The sequence below is a fragment of the Tupaia chinensis genome, unplaced genomic scaffold (genome assembly GCF_000334495.1).
Source record: "Tupaia chinensis unplaced genomic scaffold, TupChi_1.0 Scaffold000619_1, whole genome shotgun sequence".
NCBI lineage: Eukaryota > Metazoa > Chordata > Mammalia > Scandentia > Tupaiidae > Tupaia > Tupaia belangeri.
In genome coordinates, this window is record NW_006160139.1 from 709,162 (window position 1) to 728,287 (window position 19,126).

The 19,126-nt window shown below is 45.2% G+C and overlaps 1 protein-coding gene across 1 annotated transcript in view; it reads left to right on the forward strand.

The window, feature by feature from the left end:
* Nucleotides 1-16,606, forward strand: part of LONRF1 (LON peptidase N-terminal domain and ring finger 1) — a 29,620-nt gene extending 13,014 nt beyond the window's left edge. The window contains exons 7-12 of the mRNA XM_006158988.3: nt 1,735-1,849; nt 4,403-4,524; nt 7,146-7,304; nt 7,414-7,576; nt 10,171-10,323; nt 15,278-16,606. Of these exons, the coding sequence (XP_006159050.1) occupies nt 1,735-1,849; nt 4,403-4,524; nt 7,146-7,304; nt 7,414-7,576; nt 10,171-10,323; nt 15,278-15,436 (871 nt within the window). The 3' untranslated portion in view covers nt 15,437-16,606. The remainder of the gene's footprint in view (nt 1-1,734; nt 1,850-4,402; nt 4,525-7,145; nt 7,305-7,413; nt 7,577-10,170; nt 10,324-15,277) is intronic.
* Nucleotides 16,607-19,126: the final 2,520 nt, after the last annotated feature.

Below are 19,126 nucleotides of genomic sequence, written 5' to 3' on the forward strand. Positions count from 1 at the left end.
CAAAAGCCCCCGCCCCCCCCCCCGCCAAAAAAAAAGAATCAAGAAAATTAAATTAGTTCCTAAAAGAAGATGCGTATTTGTATCAAAATGTGAAATGCAGTGTAGACAGAGGTAATGATAGGCAAGGACACACTGGACTACGCATCAAAGGTAGAAATTTAGTCCTAGGTTTACTTTTCACACTTCGGCTGGACACAGGTTGTACTGGTGACAGGGAGATGGTCAGAGAAGTGTGTCCCTAGACGAGTTCGTCGTGCAAACGCAGGACAGTGTGCCTGCCCAGACTCAGGTGGTGCCGTTCTTGCACACCCGGGCTGGCGGCGTGGCCTGTGGAATGCCGTGGGGTCTGCTGTGTACATAGTGGCCCAAACACCATCGTTGTCACACGGCTGTAACTGAGTCTCTGAATGTCAGTTTCCTTATTTATAAAGAGAGGTCAGTATTTGCATGGCCTAAATCGCAGTGTTCTGAAAATCAAATGACTTATGTATAAACAGAATCTGAGAAATTGCAAAGTTCTGTGAAAGTTACAGATGTTGGGAATCAGCAGTTAGTGTAATGGCTATGTCGCTGGACTCCCACTTAGTCGACCACGGTTTGTGTCACGGACACGGTGGCTTAAAAAAAACTCATGCCAGGCGCGTGTGCGTGCGTGCCCAAGATCCCGAGAGGAGAATGGAGGAGAAGGGATTGTGGCGTGGCCATCCCCCCTGGGGGGTGATTTCTCGCTTTCTGTCTCTATGTCTCTCTCTGTCTGTCTGGCAAGCGCACGCGCCCTATAGCAAAAACCTCTAAAAAAAAAGAAAAGTTACAGATGTTACTTAAACTTAGAAATATCCATGGTTTTAGATTTGGTAAGAATTTTAATTGTTTTTATGTATATGATTCTATGTAGTTTATGCATATTAACCATAAAATTCTTTTTCGGTACCATTGGATAAGGATTTTCATTATACAAGATGTTTATAATTCTGAAAAACTGAATATTTTGAAAGCACATTTCTCATTTACATAAGTCGTGATAGAATCAAAGATACTAGACTGATTTTTTTAATGAATTTTATATAGTAAGGCTTTTGGAAGCCTATTAAGAGAACCTTCTCCCCCCCTTTATTTAATAAAAAAAGAGATTTTTTTCCTGTAGGATACATGCACTTGTCAGACAGAAATAGACAGAAAGCGAGAAATCGCCCCCCAGGGGGGATAGTCAGGCCACAATCCCTTCTCCATTCTCCTTTCGGGATCGTGGGCACACACACACACACACACACACACACGCCCAGCATGAGTTTTAATCCTCTGGGTGTGGGACTTGAACCTTGGTTGACTACGTGGGAGTCTAGTGACATAACAATTATACCATTTGCTGGCCCCACAGGAACTAGTTTTAAGTTCATAATAAAATGGGAATCTTAAGGCAGTACAAATGCTAATTAATACGGATATAAGTTGGATTGTTTATTTACCACCCGTTCGGGTCTGGCGTGTGTTTTGCATTTAGTGCACATCTCAGTTTGGATCTGTGTCTCTGGCGCTTAGTGGCCTGCTATGCCAGTGTAGCTCCAGGGCCTGAGCAGGGTACTGTTAAATTTCCCACGGCCCTTTCCTTCTGTCCTGCCCACCAGTCCCTCCTCCTCCCTCCTCTAGAGTTTGGTGCTAGGATTCTATCATGGTGCTGGCTTTTCCAACGCATAGTTTAATCTGAAAACTAACATGTATTTGGGGTCATTGCAGGTTGTTCTTTGAGCCGGTGACAACCCCTTGTGGACATTCGTTCTGTAAGAATTGTCTCGAGCGTTGTTTAGATCACACACCATATTGTCCCCTTTGCAAAGAGAGCTTAAAAGAGGTAAGTGTTTGTGTGTATGTTTGCTGACATTAAGTTTGGCAACAAGCTTTGATTCTTTGTAGCCGTGGGAGCACTGATTAATGAAGCACAGTGCATATATGCTGAGTGACTACAGAGGATAATGCTCACGCTGTGAGAAAGTACGATTAGAGAGGGTAGGGAACTAAGACCGGCCCGCAGACCAGGCCCCTCCTACTTCCCTGTTTTACCAAAGGCACCGTAGTTACCCAGGTAGGGACAAGGTCGTTTTAGTGATGACAGCTGGAGGACCCTACCCTCAGTTAGAGGCCACATTGGAGACCTGTTCTAGCTCCATGACCACCTGGACCAGCTCCATCCAGAGCCCTTCGTATCATGTGAACATCCTGTGTCTTTGCCGTCTAGGGTGCCGACCACCAGCCTCCTGTGGCTTTTCAGTACTTGAGATGTGGCCGGCGTGGCCAAGGACTGCATTTTTGGTTCTGCTTACCTAAGTTAAGCGCGAGTCGGTGCTCGTGACCCGTGCCTAGCACTGGCCGACGCAGCTCTGAAAAGGAGCGGAGCACCCCGCACCCTTCTCGTGCTAGTCAGCGATCTGCTGTCTCAGTGGGCATCGTCACCCGTCACCCGGTGAGGACAGCACCCGCAGTCAGGCTGGAGTGACGGGTGGTCCCCTGACGATTCTGAGCAGGGATTTCATGGGGACGTCAAGTGGAGAAGGTAGTTCTGTCTGTCCCAACTGACGGACAGGATTGTTTACAGAGAAACAGGATCTTCCAAATACAAGTAAAAACTGAACAAAACCGTCATGAGTGTGCATGGGCTTACTCCCTGTGTGGACAGCACCTCTGTTCAGCTATGATAATAGCACATGTACACTGTCATGGTTCATGTATGTCTTCATATTTAACTGGCTAACGTGTACAGCAAACCACACAGAACGTTCACAAGGTCAGGAAGCATAAGTTTATTTTTAAAGAATTAGTTTTTTTCAGCTAATAGAATCTGTTTTTGGGTAAAGTACTGTTAATCCAGCATTTAAAAATACTCTATATTAAAATTACCATGCCTTTTTCAGACTGCTAATTTCATTGCTTTAGTTTAGAAATATTTCATCTTAAAAACTAGAGTTTGAAGAAAAATATATTAAGCATATTATTTGAAAATATAACTAATATTATTATCCTGCAACCAAATGTTTATTCTGTGTCCACTTTGAAGACACTCTATATAATAAAATTTGTAAAATATAATTGTATATAATATATGCAATTTCACAATAAGACTGTATGGTCTATAGTATTTTTTCCTACTTATTTTACTTTGCTATTTTTTCCCACTTAAAAGTATTTCAGACATGACTTTTATGTCAGCATAAGTATAGTGATTTGCTACTTCCCTGTTTTTGCATATATAAATTTTTCGTCATTTCCCTTTTATATACTGTGACTTTGATCGTAGCATTTTGAATGAGTGACTGTGTTTTAGGCCGTTGCCCCAGGTTAGATCCTGGGATTAATTGCTGGATCACAATGGCCAATTTCTTAGCCCCTCACATTTCCTAAGCTGCTTGTCAGGATGATAACAAGACACCTGCTTTTGCTGACTTTGTAGATTAGAGGGTGGCTATATCTCATGATTGTCTCCCAAGAGGTTTTCCCCACTACTTTTATAAAATAAATATGTATTGGACTTTTTTATGCAGAGTTCTGTGCGCACACCAGGCGCTCAGCAGTTTTTATTTCAGTGACAGGGATGTAGTGCATCTCTCCAGATCACGTGGTGCAGGCTCTGGTGCGGTAAATGCCTGTTAAACGGTCGTATCGGCCAAATGGAAGGTTTAGGGACAGAAAACAGTAATTACAGCTTCATGAAATGGCACATTGGAGCCAGATCTTGAAGGATAGACGGGCTTTTCCAAAGCAGGAGTGAGACATAGATGACTTTAGTTGGGATAAAGAATATCATAAAAACGCACGAGCTTAGCCGTTTTTCCGAGTATTCACGGAGTAGTACAAATACCCATTTTACGTAGAGTAGGGGTGGATGGGTTATATAGGAAAGCCAGTAGCTTCAAGGTCTGAGTGACAGGGGCTGACCGTGGGAGGAAAATCTGCAAGCCGAGTTACCTAGAGACTTTGCCTCTAAAATTGGGACACAAATGAAATGATTTTGCTTTTCTTAAATAAGACACAGATGCATTATTTTCTTTATTCCTTATTATCTTTCTGTTTCTCAATTTATAGTTTGCGTACACTTGAGCTGTCAGGCAGAAATTGGGAGGTAGCAGGGGGTAGGGTTAACTGCTGCTCATGAAGGATTTGTGATCAAAGCAGAAGTGGCTCTGCGGGCAGTGCCTGGGCTGCCGCAGCCGCGGGAGGCTCTCAAGCAAAGCCTCAGGCTGGTTCACGTCCTAGGCCTCCGTGGCCATGTTCCCCCTCGCTTATGAAACCACCTGAGAATCAGCGGTGTAACTATGTCATCGAGGCTGCGGTGTATCCGTTCAACTGTCTTGCCTGTTGTATGTGACCAGAGGAAGCAACTACCGGAATGTAAAATGATATTGTCTTTTAGTATCTAGCAGATAGGAGGTACTGTGTCACACAGCTGTTGGAAGAATTAATAGTGAAGTACCTACCTGATGAGCTGTCTGAGAGAAAAAAAATATATGATGAAGAAACTGCTGAACTCTCACAGTAAGTTTCTTCTCATAAAAACTGGTGGAATCAAATTATGAACTGCCCTTCAAAACAGTCAGGAGAAACCTTTCCCCACCGGCCAGATCGTATCTCCAGCTGAGTCTAGTCAAAAGTGTATTCGAAGCACCTGTTTGTTAGTTTCCTGTTCTCAACAGAGGGGTCACGCTTTCATCACAGTTCGTTCGGTAACAGCCACATGTTCAGTAAGGACTCACCGACCCGGGTCTTTGGGCTGAAGCAGTACTGCAGAGGGGGAGGGATACCCCGCAGGGACATCAGGCAGGGGACCGAGGACAGAGGGGCTAACAGTAGTAACTGTGTCACGCAGCAGAGCAGGAGAAGGGCTGAGGGTAAGGGAGCTAGACTCTCAGGGGACGCTAGCCTCTGGAGATGTAGAAGGAGGCTTTCCAAACCCGAGATCTAAAACTAGTAAGGAAGGAGTGACTCGGGCCAGATCTCCAATTAACAAGGGTACGGCTGGTACGGGCCAACAGGTGGTGTGGTGGTCAAGGTTCTGGACTCCCACATGGCTGGACCTGCCGGCTTGAAAACCATGTCGGGGCATGTGTGTGTGTATATGCCCAAAATCCCAAGAGGGAAAGGGGAACTGATTTCTCACTTTCCCTCTCTGTCTTTCTCTGGCGAGCATATGGGTTCTATGGCAAACATTTTAAAATAAGAAAAAGGATGCATCTGGAAACCGTGAGTTAGTGTAAGGACAGCGGGCACTGGAGGTCACCTGGGGTCCAGTACCCCACAGCTGCTGAGGGTGTGGCCGAGCAGGCAGGGCAGCCTGGCACCCTTGCCCTGTGCTTCTTTCTCGCACTCTTCTCCCTTTTCCCTCAGTGATTAACCTCCTGCGCTAGTCAGTTGGGTCTTCCTAAATTTCTTTCACAGGCTTTTAGAGTCTTTACTCTGTTTCTTTCATTTTCTTTTAACTGAACACACTAAGGAACAAGATTTAAATTTTGATATGCTGTTGTAACTTATTTAAAAGAATGGATTGTGCCTATAGATTTTGTTTCTCAGTAAGTGGCCATCACATGCTGTCAGTGGGCCAACAGCCTTTAACAGAAGAAAGCTTTCCAAGTTTTCTTCACAGAAATTGATATTAGTGGGTCTTCCCAGTTGATGTTTTCTCATGTGATTTTATAGTAGAAAATATTTTGATGTGAGGATTATGAGCCTTTTTGGTCAACACTGAAGAAGTGAGATTGGAGAAAGCTGTAGTAGCATTTTTGAAATCTTCAGCGTAGTGATATAGCCAGACCATCCACAGAAGAGTCTATGGGTCTTGGAGAGATGCCGAAGGGTATCTTACTGCTTATTAAAGGGGCTATTTTTACCACATATTTTAAACATTTTTTGAATTATCATATAAGTAATTATGATTATTTCAAAGGAAACCTTTCAAGAAATGAATAGGAAAGAGAAAAGCCATAATCTACAACCCAAGGGGACTCACCATTGGCATTTTGACATATTCTTTTCAGACATTAATATACGTAAATATACTTTAAGCAAAGACGGGATCATCATGCATTACTCTGTCACCTCCTCTTATCAATAGAAACCATTTTCTAAGTCAGTCTCGTACACACTTGTTCGTGGACACCTCGGATTCTGTGTTGCAGGTGCACAGTAATTGCTCTCACTCAGCTCGTGTCTGCTCGGGGCTGGCTATCCCCAGACTGTAGCGAGCACAGACTAGCACATGCAGCATTACTGCCGGAAGTAAACCTGGTTCAAAGGACACGCGCACGCGTGACGGTTTCTGCCGTCCAGTCGTGCATCACTTAACAACGCCAGTGCATTTTGAAAAATCTGTCGTTGGGCAGTTTCAGCATGGCGCAAATGTCTTAGTGCATAGTTACAGAAACCCAGACGGGAGAGCCGAGGCTAGATGGCACGGTCTGGTACGAGACCACGTCATACACGCGGCTCGTCACGGGCTGAAATGTTGTCAGGCGTGGCGTGGCCGTTCTTCACTGCCGCACTGCTTGAACGCCCTGCCACACCCCTGCCGGTGTTCCCCGGCCCCTCGCTCAAACTGTGCCTCGCCTGCATCCCTCTTACTTTCTACCAGTCTGGCCATGAAGGACAGAATGCCATTTTAATCATCTGGAAAAAATGTTACCTTGTTGGGTTATGGTTTTTGGTAGCAAGTCTGAAAATATTTTCATGCCTAGGAATTTTTAGTTATATGGTTTTTTGGGGGGTCTATTTTGGGTGTTCATTTTTTCTTATTGTTTTCAGAGTAACCGTGTTTTACAGATAAAAGATACTATGTCATATGTTACAAATATGTTCAGTAGGTTTTTAATATGGAAAATATTAGTTGTAATCAATCCCCTTTGAGCTATAAAGATACTTGGTTCTGCATGAAAACCTGGAGTCTCGGAATTCAGATTTACTCCTGCAGATATGGGGATCACAAAGATTTGAGTGTGGATGTCACCTCCCTGTGGGCTCGGTGAAGGGGGATGTTGGTTCTTGTTCTTGCGGAGAATTAAACCGCCTCGTTTAGAACTGATTTTTTTTTGTTTTATATTTATTAGAAGTGTTACTCACTTTTGACGCGTGTTCACGTGTACAATCATGATGCTTTTCCCCTTCAGCTTGACCAAGAATGTTCCAATTTTCGTTTGCACTATGGCCTACCCCACTGTGCCTTGCCCTCTTCATGTATTTGAGCCAAGATACAGGTTAATGATCCGAAGGAGTATACAAACGGGAACCAAGCAGTTCGGCATGTGCGTCAGCGACACACAGAACAGGTGAGCTGTCTGAGCTTCAGATTCGCGTTTATATTAGAACTGCGTTGAATGTGGACGAGAGCTTTCGAGGTTGTCCCTGAACTGTGACACTAATTAGTTTTTCTTTTAGCTTTGCAGATTATGGTTGTATGTTACAAATCAGAAATGTACATTTCTTACCCGATGGAAGGTCTGTGGTTGATACCGTTGGAGGAAAGCGGTTTCGGGTATTAAAAAGAGGAATGAAAGATGGATATTGCACTGCAGACATTGAATATCTGGAAGATGTTAAGGTAGTTTTTTTAATGTTCTTTTCCATTGTACTTCAGTATTCTCTGTCCCAGAGATCAGTACGAGAATATGGGTGATGTTTCTAGGCAAGTGAGCCAGTTCTTATTGTCAGGAAGAATTAATTCCAACTTACCTTCTCCTTACCTTGCTCTTAAATTATTGTGCCTTCCAAGAGAACTCGCAGGTCTAGAGCCTAGATCCTCTGCATCGTATAGGGACAGCAGCACAGTGCCTAGAATGCTTGTGTGCCTAGGTACACCTGCACATGTGTGTATGTGTGATCGATGTCTAACTTAGCAATGGGCTAAGCTGAACTTCCAAGCCATTTAAGTTTTGAAAGGGTACTCGTCTCGTCCTTGTTTTATTGAATTTATTGCCAAAGTGAGCGTCATCAGTGGACTGGCATTTGACGTAAAGGCAGTCATGTAGACTGGACATCGAGGTCGCGCCCGTGTTTGAGCTAACCGTAATGTTAATAGTAAACCACTGGGTGCTGTGTCCAGCTGCGGCCACACAGACGAAGCACTGTCGGTGTGCGGGGCGGCGATGCCTGACCTGCCCAGGTTAGCGGGTGTCTTTCCTGCATAGAGCTAATGCCCTTTTGCTGTTCCCACTCACCGGCTGTAATGTGCTCAGGGGTCAGAAGACCGCCCTGAGATGCTGTGACTAGCACATCAAAGACGGTTTATTTGGGAGAGAGTTTCCATCACCTGTCCACGGGCTTGTATAGGCCCTCCTTCCAGTCAGCTTGCTCAGCGTTGGCTTTGGGCATTTTCGCCAGCATTAGCTCACTGAATTTTATACGTCTACAAAATTGCAGGTAGGAAAAGTACATCCAGGGGTGATAATAATCTCCTTGGATCTATAGATACCTCACAGAAAATGATTCCAAGCCAGCTGTCTGACTCCGGGCTAGGTCGTTACCATTACACCACATAGCCTCTGCTTACAGACTCGGTCAGGCTGGTCCTTCTGTCCATCTCGTGGAGGAGCTGAGGGCCTACCTTGTGCAGTAGGACAGACGTGTGTGCGTTGAACTTCTGAGTTGATTGATGTGGTTTGTGCCGTCCACATGTATGGTTAACAGAGTAATTTGCTAAAGGCAGTGTTCTTTATAAAACTAATAACCATGTTTTAGCTTTAAATAACTTTACTTCATCACATACTGGGTTTGATGACAAAAACCCCTTGAGTATTTGGCTAAACATATGTGTCTGTCTCTGTCTGTCTGTCTTTCTCTCTCTCTCTCACATGTGGGAGTCCAGCACCTTTAACCACCACATCCCCTGCCAGCCCCCCTGTACATTTTTTAAAAACTCACTTTCATGTGGAGCCGGAAGGTGGCATGGTGGTTAAGGCACTAGACTCCCACATGGCCAACCACAGTTTGAGTCCCAGACCTGGTGGCTTGCTTTCTCACTTTTCCTCTTTCTCTCTTTCTCTCTTCCTCTCTCTCTCATTCTGTTCCTCACTGATCAAATTAAAATTAACAAAGTTAAGTAATTATTTTTTTAAAAACTCATTCCATTGTGGTAAAATATACATAATGTCAAATTTGACCGTTTTAACCACTCGTAATGTTTTCAAGTGCACAGTTGAGTGGCATTAAGGGCATTCACACTGTGTAAGCTTTAATTTTCATTTCAAATCTTGCCAAAGTAAGAAGTATGTTCTTCTGTCTCTGTGTGCTGTGATCTTACCTTTCGTATCTCCAGCTGTTTTCAGAGTCCCTCTGTGGTTTTTACGTTAGCCATCCTCGAAGTGTGAGCGCTGAGTCAGGCCCGGTCCTGTGCAGCTGAGTTCGTGTCTGAACCGGCCCCACCTGGCACACAGCCAGCGGGACAGAGTCAGCGTGTGAGGGACGAGCGTGAGATGGGCGAGTCCGCGCTGCGTCTTCCTGCTGGCTCGGAGTCTGCTCTTCGGGGTCTCGGGCCGGGAGACCAGGGTGTTTTATTTTACGTGCAGTTGACGCAGTGGTCTGACGGGTGCTGGGGGGGTCACAGAGGGTGCCGCAGCGTGAAGCCTTCACAAGGCAAGTTCTTCAGTGCGTAGTTCGTTTCTGTCTTTGGAGGTACTGACCTTATGTGCCAAGTTCTTCGTTGCAGTTTCTGGTTTGTCTTTTGACCCACCTCCCTAGTGGTTATGCCTGGCTCCTCCTGGTACTGCTTTGTGCCATAGAGTCTCCAGCCTGACCCCTTGTCTCGCCTGTGTTTTCTTCTATCATACTAGCTGTCTCCTTCCACTTTTTTATTCTGCTGCTTTCAAAATCCATGGGCCCATAAAGCTGAAAAGAATTCCAAGTTTGCGTAGACTTTGGGTCGGATGCACTGTCACGTTCTTCACTGTTGTAGGGCTCACAGTATTGCTCTAAGTCAGCGAGGCTAGGTGGCGTGTGGGCCTGGTGCCTGATGTAGTGCGGCATGGCGGTCTTTAGGAAGCGGGACTACTCGCTGTTACGGCCCAAGAACAGTGTTCTCCGACATCCAGCCCTGAGACGGGCCTTCTGCTTTCCTCAGGCTGTTTTCCATTTCTGTAGGCTGGTTATATGGATAGGGTTAGACACGGAACTCTTACCAACTGTTATTTACATTTCTAGGTCGAGAATGAAGATGAGATAAAGACTCTCACAGAGCTTCATGACTTGGTATACTCTCAAGCCTGCAGCTGGTTTCAGAATTTAAGAGACAGATTTCGAAGCCAAATTCTTCAGCACTTTGGATCAATGCCTGAGAGGGAGGAAGATCTTCAGGTACGATGGCTTTGACACTGCTGCCAGGAGTCTCAGTTTTTCATAAGCCCGAATTAGTAGAGTTTGAATTTCCTTTTTCATCGTCCTTTCTGCATAGCATTTCCTGTGACCATTCCCTGGCCTTAGAGTCATGACTGTCTCCTTCAGGGCAGTAGTCAGTGCATTTTATCTCGGCAGAGATGGAGCTAGGTATTCGCTAAGGCCTTGAGGAGAGAGAGATACAGAGGAAGTGAGTTCTTTTTTTTAAAGAATTATTTTATTAAACTTTATTTATTTTTTCATCTACTTCGTATGGTTAACAGAGTAATTTGCTAAAGGCAGTGTTCTTTATAAAACTAATAACCATGTTTTAGCTTTAAATAACTTTACTTCATCACATACTGGGTTTGATGACAAAAACCCCTTGAGTATTTGGCTAAACATATGTGTCTGTCTCTGTCTGTCTGTCTTTCTCTCTCTCTCTCACATGTGGGAGTCCAGCACCTTTAACCACCACATCCCCTGCCAGCCCCCCTGTACATTTTTTAAAAACTCACTTTCATGTGGAGCCGGAAGGTGGCATGGTGGTTAAGGCACTAGACTCCCACATGGCCAACCACAGTTTGAGTCCCAGACCTGGTGGCTTGCTTTCTCACTTTTCCTCTTTCTCTCTTTCTCTCTTCCTCTCTCTCTCATTCTGTTCCTCACTGATCAAATTAAAATTAACAAAGTTAAGTAATTATTTTTTTAAAAACTCATTCCATTGTGGTAAAATATACATAATGTCAAATTTGACCGTTTTAACCACTCGTAATGTTTTCAAGTGCACAGTTGAGTGGCATTAAGGGCATTCACACTGTGTAAGCTTTAATTTTCATTTCAAATCTTGCCAAAGTAAGAAGTATGTTCTTCTGTCTCTGTGTGCTGTGATCTTACCTTTCGTATCTCCAGCTGTTTTCAGAGTCCCTCTGTGGTTTTTACGTTAGCCATCCTCGAAGTGTGAGCGCTGAGTCAGGCCCGGTCCTGTGCAGCTGAGTTCGTGTCTGAACCGGCCCCACCTGGCACACAGCCAGCGGGACAGAGTCAGCGTGTGAGGGACGAGCGTGAGATGGGCGAGTCCGCGCTGCGTCTTCCTGCTGGCTCGGAGTCTGCTCTTCGGGGTCTCGGGCCGGGAGACCAGGGTGTTTTATTTTACGTGCAGTTGACGCAGTGGTCTGACGGGTGCTGGGGGGGTCACAGAGGGTGCCGCAGCGTGAAGCCTTCACAAGGCAAGTTCTTCAGTGCGTAGTTCGTTTCTGTCTTTGGAGGTACTGACCTTATGTGCCAAGTTCTTCGTTGCAGTTTCTGGTTTGTCTTTTGACCCACCTCCCTAGTGGTTATGCCTGGCTCCTCCTGGTACTGCTTTGTGCCATAGAGTCTCCAGCCTGACCCCTTGTCTCGCCTGTGTTTTCTTCTATCATACTAGCTGTCTCCTTCCACTTTTTTATTCTGCTGCTTTCAAAATCCATGGGCCCATAAAGCTGAAAAGAATTCCAAGTTTGCGTAGACTTTGGGTCGGATGCACTGTCACGTTCTTCACTGTTGTAGGGCTCACAGTATTGCTCTAAGTCAGCGAGGCTAGGTGGCGTGTGGGCCTGGTGCCTGATGTAGTGCGGCATGGCGGTCTTTAGGAAGCGGGACTACTCGCTGTTACGGCCCAAGAACAGTGTTCTCCGACATCCAGCCCTGAGACGGGCCTTCTGCTTTCCTCAGGCTGTTTTCCATTTCTGTAGGCTGGTTATATGGATAGGGTTAGACACGGAACTCTTACCAACTGTTATTTACATTTCTAGGTCGAGAATGAAGATGAGATAAAGACTCTCACAGAGCTTCATGACTTGGTATACTCTCAAGCCTGCAGCTGGTTTCAGAATTTAAGAGACAGATTTCGAAGCCAAATTCTTCAGCACTTTGGATCAATGCCTGAGAGGGAGGAAGATCTTCAGGTACGATGGCTTTGACACTGCTGCCAGGAGTCTCAGTTTTTCATAAGCCCGAATTAGTAGAGTTTGAATTTCCTTTTTCATCGTCCTTTCTGCATAGCATTTCCTGTGACCATTCCCTGGCCTTAGAGTCATGACTGTCTCCTTCAGGGCAGTAGTCAGTGCATTTTATCTCGGCAGAGATGGAGCTAGGTATTCGCTAAGGCCTTGAGGAGAGAGAGATACAGAGGAAGTGAGTTCTTTTTTTTAAAGAATTATTTTATTAAACTTTATTTATTTTTTCATCTACTTCAATTTGACCATAGAGGGACAAAGTGAGAGAGTGAGAAAGCAAGCCGCCGGGTCCAGGACTCAAAACTGTGGTCGGCCATGTGGGAGTCCGGCGCCCTTAACCACCACACCATGGCCCCGAGGAAGTGAGTTCCTAACTGAGGATTTTCTAGAAGGAGGAATGAGGAATTAAAAGTGAGATATTAGGCATTGTAAATTGTGACTGCCTTTGAGCCTTGCTATTATTCTTTGACAGTAAGAGATAAATCATTTTCTGTACTTTTAACAATATTTTCTCGGGACCAGCAGTTAGCATAATGGCTATGTCGCTGGACTCCCATGTAGTCGACCGCAGTTCGAGTCCCGGACCCAGTGGCTTAAACTCATGCCGGGCACGTGTGCATGCGTGCCCAAGGTCCCGAGAGGAGAATGGAGGAGAAGGGATTGCTGCGTGGCCATTCCCCCTGGGGGGTGATTTCTCGCTTTCTGTCTCTCTGTCTCTGTCTATCTGGCGAGCGCACGTGCCCTATAGCAAAAACCTCCAAAAAAGTTCAATATTTTCTCACTTGTCCTGTTCTCAACATTTTACCCCACCACTTCAATTCCTTTTTATCTCTTCATGTGTAACTGCTTCACTCCTCGTGAAATCATTATTCCCATGGTCTTGCTCAGGTATTTGGGATTTACATTTAAATTTCCAGACCCGTGCAGTAGGCACTGAAAGGGGCATAAAAGGAGGATCCCTGTTCTGGGAAATCTGATTATAGACTCATCGAAGCACTGACATTTAGACATAAGCATTTTTGATTGAATTGCATCCATTATTGTGGTCAGAAGGTGACAGATTTCATAAAGGAATGGCTGTAAATAAATGTGTGGAAGCCGAGAGAGGCCAGGCCCCACTGTGGTGCACACCGCCCCGATTCTGTGGGTAGTCTGTCCAGTCTGTCTGAATCCCAGTGAGGTCCTTCAGCCGACCTCGAAACCTCGGCGGGTTGAGTTCCCATTCTTTCTGGCTTCTTACCAGTTGTCACGTGTTTGTTTTATCCTGGCTACCTGAATCTGATTAAACTTAATACAAATGAGCTTTGATAAAAACAAACTTGAGTAAAGTTTGAATGGTTTTTTATTTAAAATACTTAAATTTTAAATGTTGTAAAACATTTTAATAGCTATTTTCTTTCTACTACCAATACCACTCTTGCCTTTTTAAAAATCCCGTCCCTACTCCTGCTTTCTGTTAGTCATATTTTGTTAGTCAGGCTCCAGTCAGGATCATAAGCAGCCCCTCTGCATCTGCAGGAATAAAAGGTTTGATGCCGGATAAGGAGCTCATACAGCATTGGAAGAGCTGGAGTGAGGCTCAGGGGTGTCTCTAATGGGCTCGTGGAATCTGCCACCACAAATCTCCACCTGGAACTACAAGGCAGGTGCTTCTCCAGACCTGGAGGAGAAGTCGCTGTGGAGTCCCCCCAGTGTCTCAGTCCACTGAAGTGGGACAAGCAGTTGTGGAGAAATCTCTGGATAGCTGCTCCCACGCTTGGATCATTCTCCAGGAAGTAGTCCTTTCTCCTCCGACCCCACACCATGTAAGAGTGCCTCTCACTGGCCCAGCCCGACTTGGAGCCATGTGGGGAAGGAGCCGGAGATGCAGTTTCTGTCATCTCAGGACGGCAGAAGCTGGTCTGATGCGAGAGAGAACTCTCCATTCACAGTCGTGGAGACCCACCTTTGTTCTGAGGGAGCTGGCCGAGAGCGACGCTGACGTCGGAGCTCTCCTGCCCCCAGTGCGACTCGGTGCAGCGTGGCCGTCCGGCGGATCCTGTGTGTAATCCCTCCTGTCAGTAGCCCCATCAAGCGCCGAGGGACTTCCTAGCTGGAAAATCGGGGCGCTTTTTCTTGTATCTTTCCTAGGATTCCACAATACTTGGAGGAAATTTTAAATTCAATTGAGAATATTTTAGAAAAATTTAAGGAGTTCTTAAATGAACTTTCCTTAATGCTTTCCATATTTGCATACACATTTTTTAAATTGCTAGAGGGCACGTACACTTTCCAGAGAGAGACAGAGAGCAGTCAGCCACAGTGCCTTCTCCGTTCCCACGTCCTGGCAGGATTGGGGGCACACGTGTACTCGGCCCAGCACAGCCTTCAGGGTGCCAGGGCCAGGGTCTGCTGTTGGCACAGAGATCTGGCTCCCTCAATCAGGCCAGCCCTACATACACATTTTAAGAAAGAGATTCTCACCCAGGGCAGTTTTGCTCCAATGGGACCGTTGGCACTATGTGCGGACATTTTTAGTCTCACTGGACAGACACTGGGCACCTGGTGGGTGGAGGCCAGGGCCACAGCTGGATGTCCTGCAGCGCACAGGACAGCCCCACACAGCAGAGCGACTGGAGCGCCGGCAGCCGCCGGCCAGGACCTGGTCTAAGCAGCGCAGTACAGAGGGAAGAGTTCTGGCTGTGGAGCCAGGTCTGGGCTGGAAACGGCTCTGCCTCCTACGAGAAGGGTCTTAGGTGTTTGCATTACAGCTCTGAGCTTAGTTTCCACGTTTTATATGAGCCTAGTAAGAGCCCGCCTTCTAGGATCGTTAGAGATAGGGACTGCCATGGTGAAGTGCTCCTGCGTGGTAGCGTTTGGCTGCCTGTTGCTGTGGTCACTACGGAAGCTCTCACCTCCCCTGTTGACTGTCTAATACCACCCCTGTTGACTGTTTTCAGGCGACCCCTAACGGACCTGCGTGGTGTTGGTGGCTGCTTGCAGTTCTTCCTGTAGACCCGCGCTATCAGCTGTCAGTCCTGTCGATGAAGGCTTTGAAGGAGCGGCTGACGAAGATACAGCATATCCTGACCTATTTTTCTAGAGACCAATCTAAGTAGCTAACTGGATCTTACTTTACAGTCACCCTAATCTGGCTGTACCAACAGCCAGGTGTCTGCTGCCTTCGCACATCCAGTGCTGGTTTGAGAAACGGAATGAACTTTTTTTTTTTCCTTCAACCTCCTGAATTATGTGGTTCTGCAAATGAATACCTTCAACGAGGACTTAGACCACTAAGAACTTGCACAGAATAACGCACACTGAATGTGTGTCAAACCTCTACATTGTGATGAAGTTGCACTATGTACCATATTCTAAAATGAAATTACAACTCTGTATGTATGCGGAGAGTGTGTATGTGTGTGTGTGTGTGTGTGCGCGCGCGCGCATGTGTGTAGTATGTGTGCATTTTCTCTGGCTTTAAAATTTTAAAAGAAAAAAAAAAAAGCCATAGAGAGCAGAACTTGTTGAGGGTCATTTCTTGCCCAAGTTTACAACAGTAGCGATACAAGTTTTTGCGCGTTGAATTTGCCTCAGATGTATCTGTCCTAAGCTTCTGTTTGCACAAGTATGTAGACTATGGTATTAAGTATCATTCTTCGCTGGAGATCCTGCTCTTGCTGATCTGTCTGACCATTGACTATGACACAGTTTCTTATCGATGTAAATACTTGCGTCACAGTCGCCGACAGGCGCTGGGTGCAGGACCTAGAGCCAGTTTTCAGGATCAATTGCAAACCTGACATGGTACTGTGCTTCTATCCAGAAAACACTTAAAACTGTGAAAATATGGTTTACATTTAACTGTACATAAAGGAAGTGGAGAACTCCATGCAGTACCAGTTAGTTTGTACATTTTAGGGGGCTTTTGACATTAACTGCCCATCTATGTAATTTATAGTTTGACATATTGTGTTTGTTTAAAAAAATTACATAGTTATGAGGATCTGGGGGAAGAGAAGCAGTGCAGTGTAGGAGTGAGCTTTTACAGTTTGTTTTGTTTTTGATTCCGGTCTTGGTGCAGATGTTAGTTATGCCTTACCCACATCACAGTTAGAGCGCCATGCCGTGACATGGCTTATACTCATGCTGCCCTGGGTACTTTTGTAATTATCTGTTGCAAACTTGTGACTGACTCTATTAACTTTCTTTTATGTAAGTACTTTGTAAAAGTTTCTTAAAAATTTTGCTTTTGCTTATTTAATTTTGAATAAAAGCTAAATTCATAATATTTTTTTTCTTAAATTTTAGGTCAGTGTCAAAAAAAAAAAAAAAAAAAAACCAGGGCCAGCAGATGGCATAGCCATTATGTCACTGGACTCCCACCTGGCCAGCCACGGTTTGAGTCTTGGACTTGGTGGCGTGAGACTCACATGGGGCACGTGTGCGTGCGCGCCCAAGATCCTGGGAAGAGAATGGAGGAGAAGGGATTGTGGTGTGGCCGCCCCCCTGGGGAGCAGGTTCTCGCTTTTCCTCTTACTGCTTGTTTCTCTCTCTCCAGTGAGCACGTGTGCCCTCAGGCAGAGCCCTCCCCCAGAAGATGAGTGGAGAAACCAGCCTACGTACAGAGCAGGTGACTTCACATGCCATTCTGTGGCCTGAGCCACGTGCCGTGGTTTCCAAAATAGGTCCTTTCGTCGTTTTTGAGCAAAAAGTGTTAAGGCTTTAAGTCCTAGAACCATCCTCTAAAACACTATTTTTCAACCTTCTAAAAAATCCATGTCTCTAGAATAAAGGTTAAATTCTTTATTCCTTAATGCCACGGGACGTGTGCACATACATACATGCCCAAAAGAGGAAGACGCACTGCCCAGCAGGGCCCGCTCACCTGTCAGTCCCTCCTCCAGTTCGCCATCTTGCCAGGATCTGGGTGCATGGATGTCCCTAGCATGTTTTTGTTTCTATTCTGAGAGATTTTTGCTATAGGGTACTTGCTGGAGACACAGAGAGACAGACAGCAAAATATCACACCCTGAGCAGGATGGCCATGCCACAATCCTTTCCCCTCCATTCTCCTCTCAGGAGTTTGGGCATGCACACACACTCACCCAGTGTGTTTCAAGCCACCAGGTCCAAGACTTGAACCGCGGTCCACCATGTGGGAGCAGTGCCTTAAGCACTGCCACCTGCTGGCCCCCGGCATGTATTTCAAGCCATCGAGCCAGGACGGAAGCCTGGTGGGCCATGTGGGAGCTACTTCCTCTGCACGTGGCCTCACTCTGCACTGCAGCGCCAGCCAGGACAGAGGTAACACTGCCACTCGCGAGTCACCATCTGCGACTGCTCTTAGGTAGACTTGACCATTTCTCCTCCCAGTTCTCCAGTAATGATTTTCCAAATATAAATAAATGATCTTACATGGAATGCTTTTATAAAACATATATTCAGAAATAGCTTCCTAAAGGATCACTGCTCACAAGTGATGTGAATTAAGAATCTGTTCAGTAGGTCTGCGAGAAACAGAATGGCTAAAGAGTGGCTGATTTTCCAAAGGGGCCATATCAGTAGTTCTACTAAAGTATCTTGTAATAAAACACTATCAAATGCTTGTGAAACAGTGCTGTGGGGGCCAGCCAGTTGCATGGTGGTTAAGGCATCTGGATCCTACATAGCAACTATGTGGTTTGAATCCCAGACCTGATAGCTTGAAAAAAAAAAAACAAAAAAACACGAGGCACATGTATGTGGGTACCCAAAATCCCAAGAGGAAAAAGGATGGCAGCATGGCCACCCCCGGGGAGGATACTTTCTCACGTTCTCTTTCTCTTTGCCTCGCTCTGGCAAGTACACATGCTTTATAGCCAAAAAAAAAACCAAAACTTTTTTAGTAGAGTGAAGTTTATACACATGCACCCACACACCCATACCCTAACGGAAAGTTATGGGCCTTGTATATAATTTGGCCCTAATTCTGTAAGAAATGATCTCTAATAATTAGAGTTTATAAATTTCCTTTTTAATCTATAGAATTTTTTTCTGTTGTACTTCTTATATAGCTTATTCAGAAAAAAAACCCCAAAAAACAAAAATCTAACAGACTTTATTTTTATATCATTTTTAAGTGTCAAAGGTCTGTCATGAATTTAGCATTTTAAGCCAAAGTAGCTAGTAACTCCACTTTTACACTACCCCCCCCCCCCACTCAGGAGGATGAAGACTTCTCAGTTTCTCTCTGGTTCTGTCTCTGGCAAGCGCACACACCCTATAGCAAAAATCTCTCTTCAAACAAACAAAGAGAAACAAGGCCTAAAACCAGGAATAGTAAAATGGTAAAAATGATTAAGTATATACTTAGAAATATAGCTTCATGGTATTTGGTATTGTCCTTTCACTGTTTAATAATAGCAAATATGAAGAGTATGTAAATGTTAAGCCATAGTAATCAGAATATTTTTTAAGCAGATTTAAGAAAAACTGTCATGGGTACAGTATAGAAAATAAAGTGAACTGGCTTCACAAAGCTGATATTTTTGCAGCCAAACTGCTCAGGCGTGGACTAAAGCTTGTTCCTCTCAGTAGCAGCGATCCAGGGGACACCACTTTAAGTGACAGTAGAAGCCGTGGGGGAGTAAGGTGAAATCCACTCCCTTACAAGGAGCGACTGGGACTCGGTAGGTCTTTTCATAGTACATGAGCCTCAGTTTTCTCTTCTTCAAAATGGGAATGAGAGAATGTTCACAGATTATGAAACAGAATAGTAGATATTCAAAAACCAGTATCCTATGGGACTGCAGAGGGTGTAATGGCTA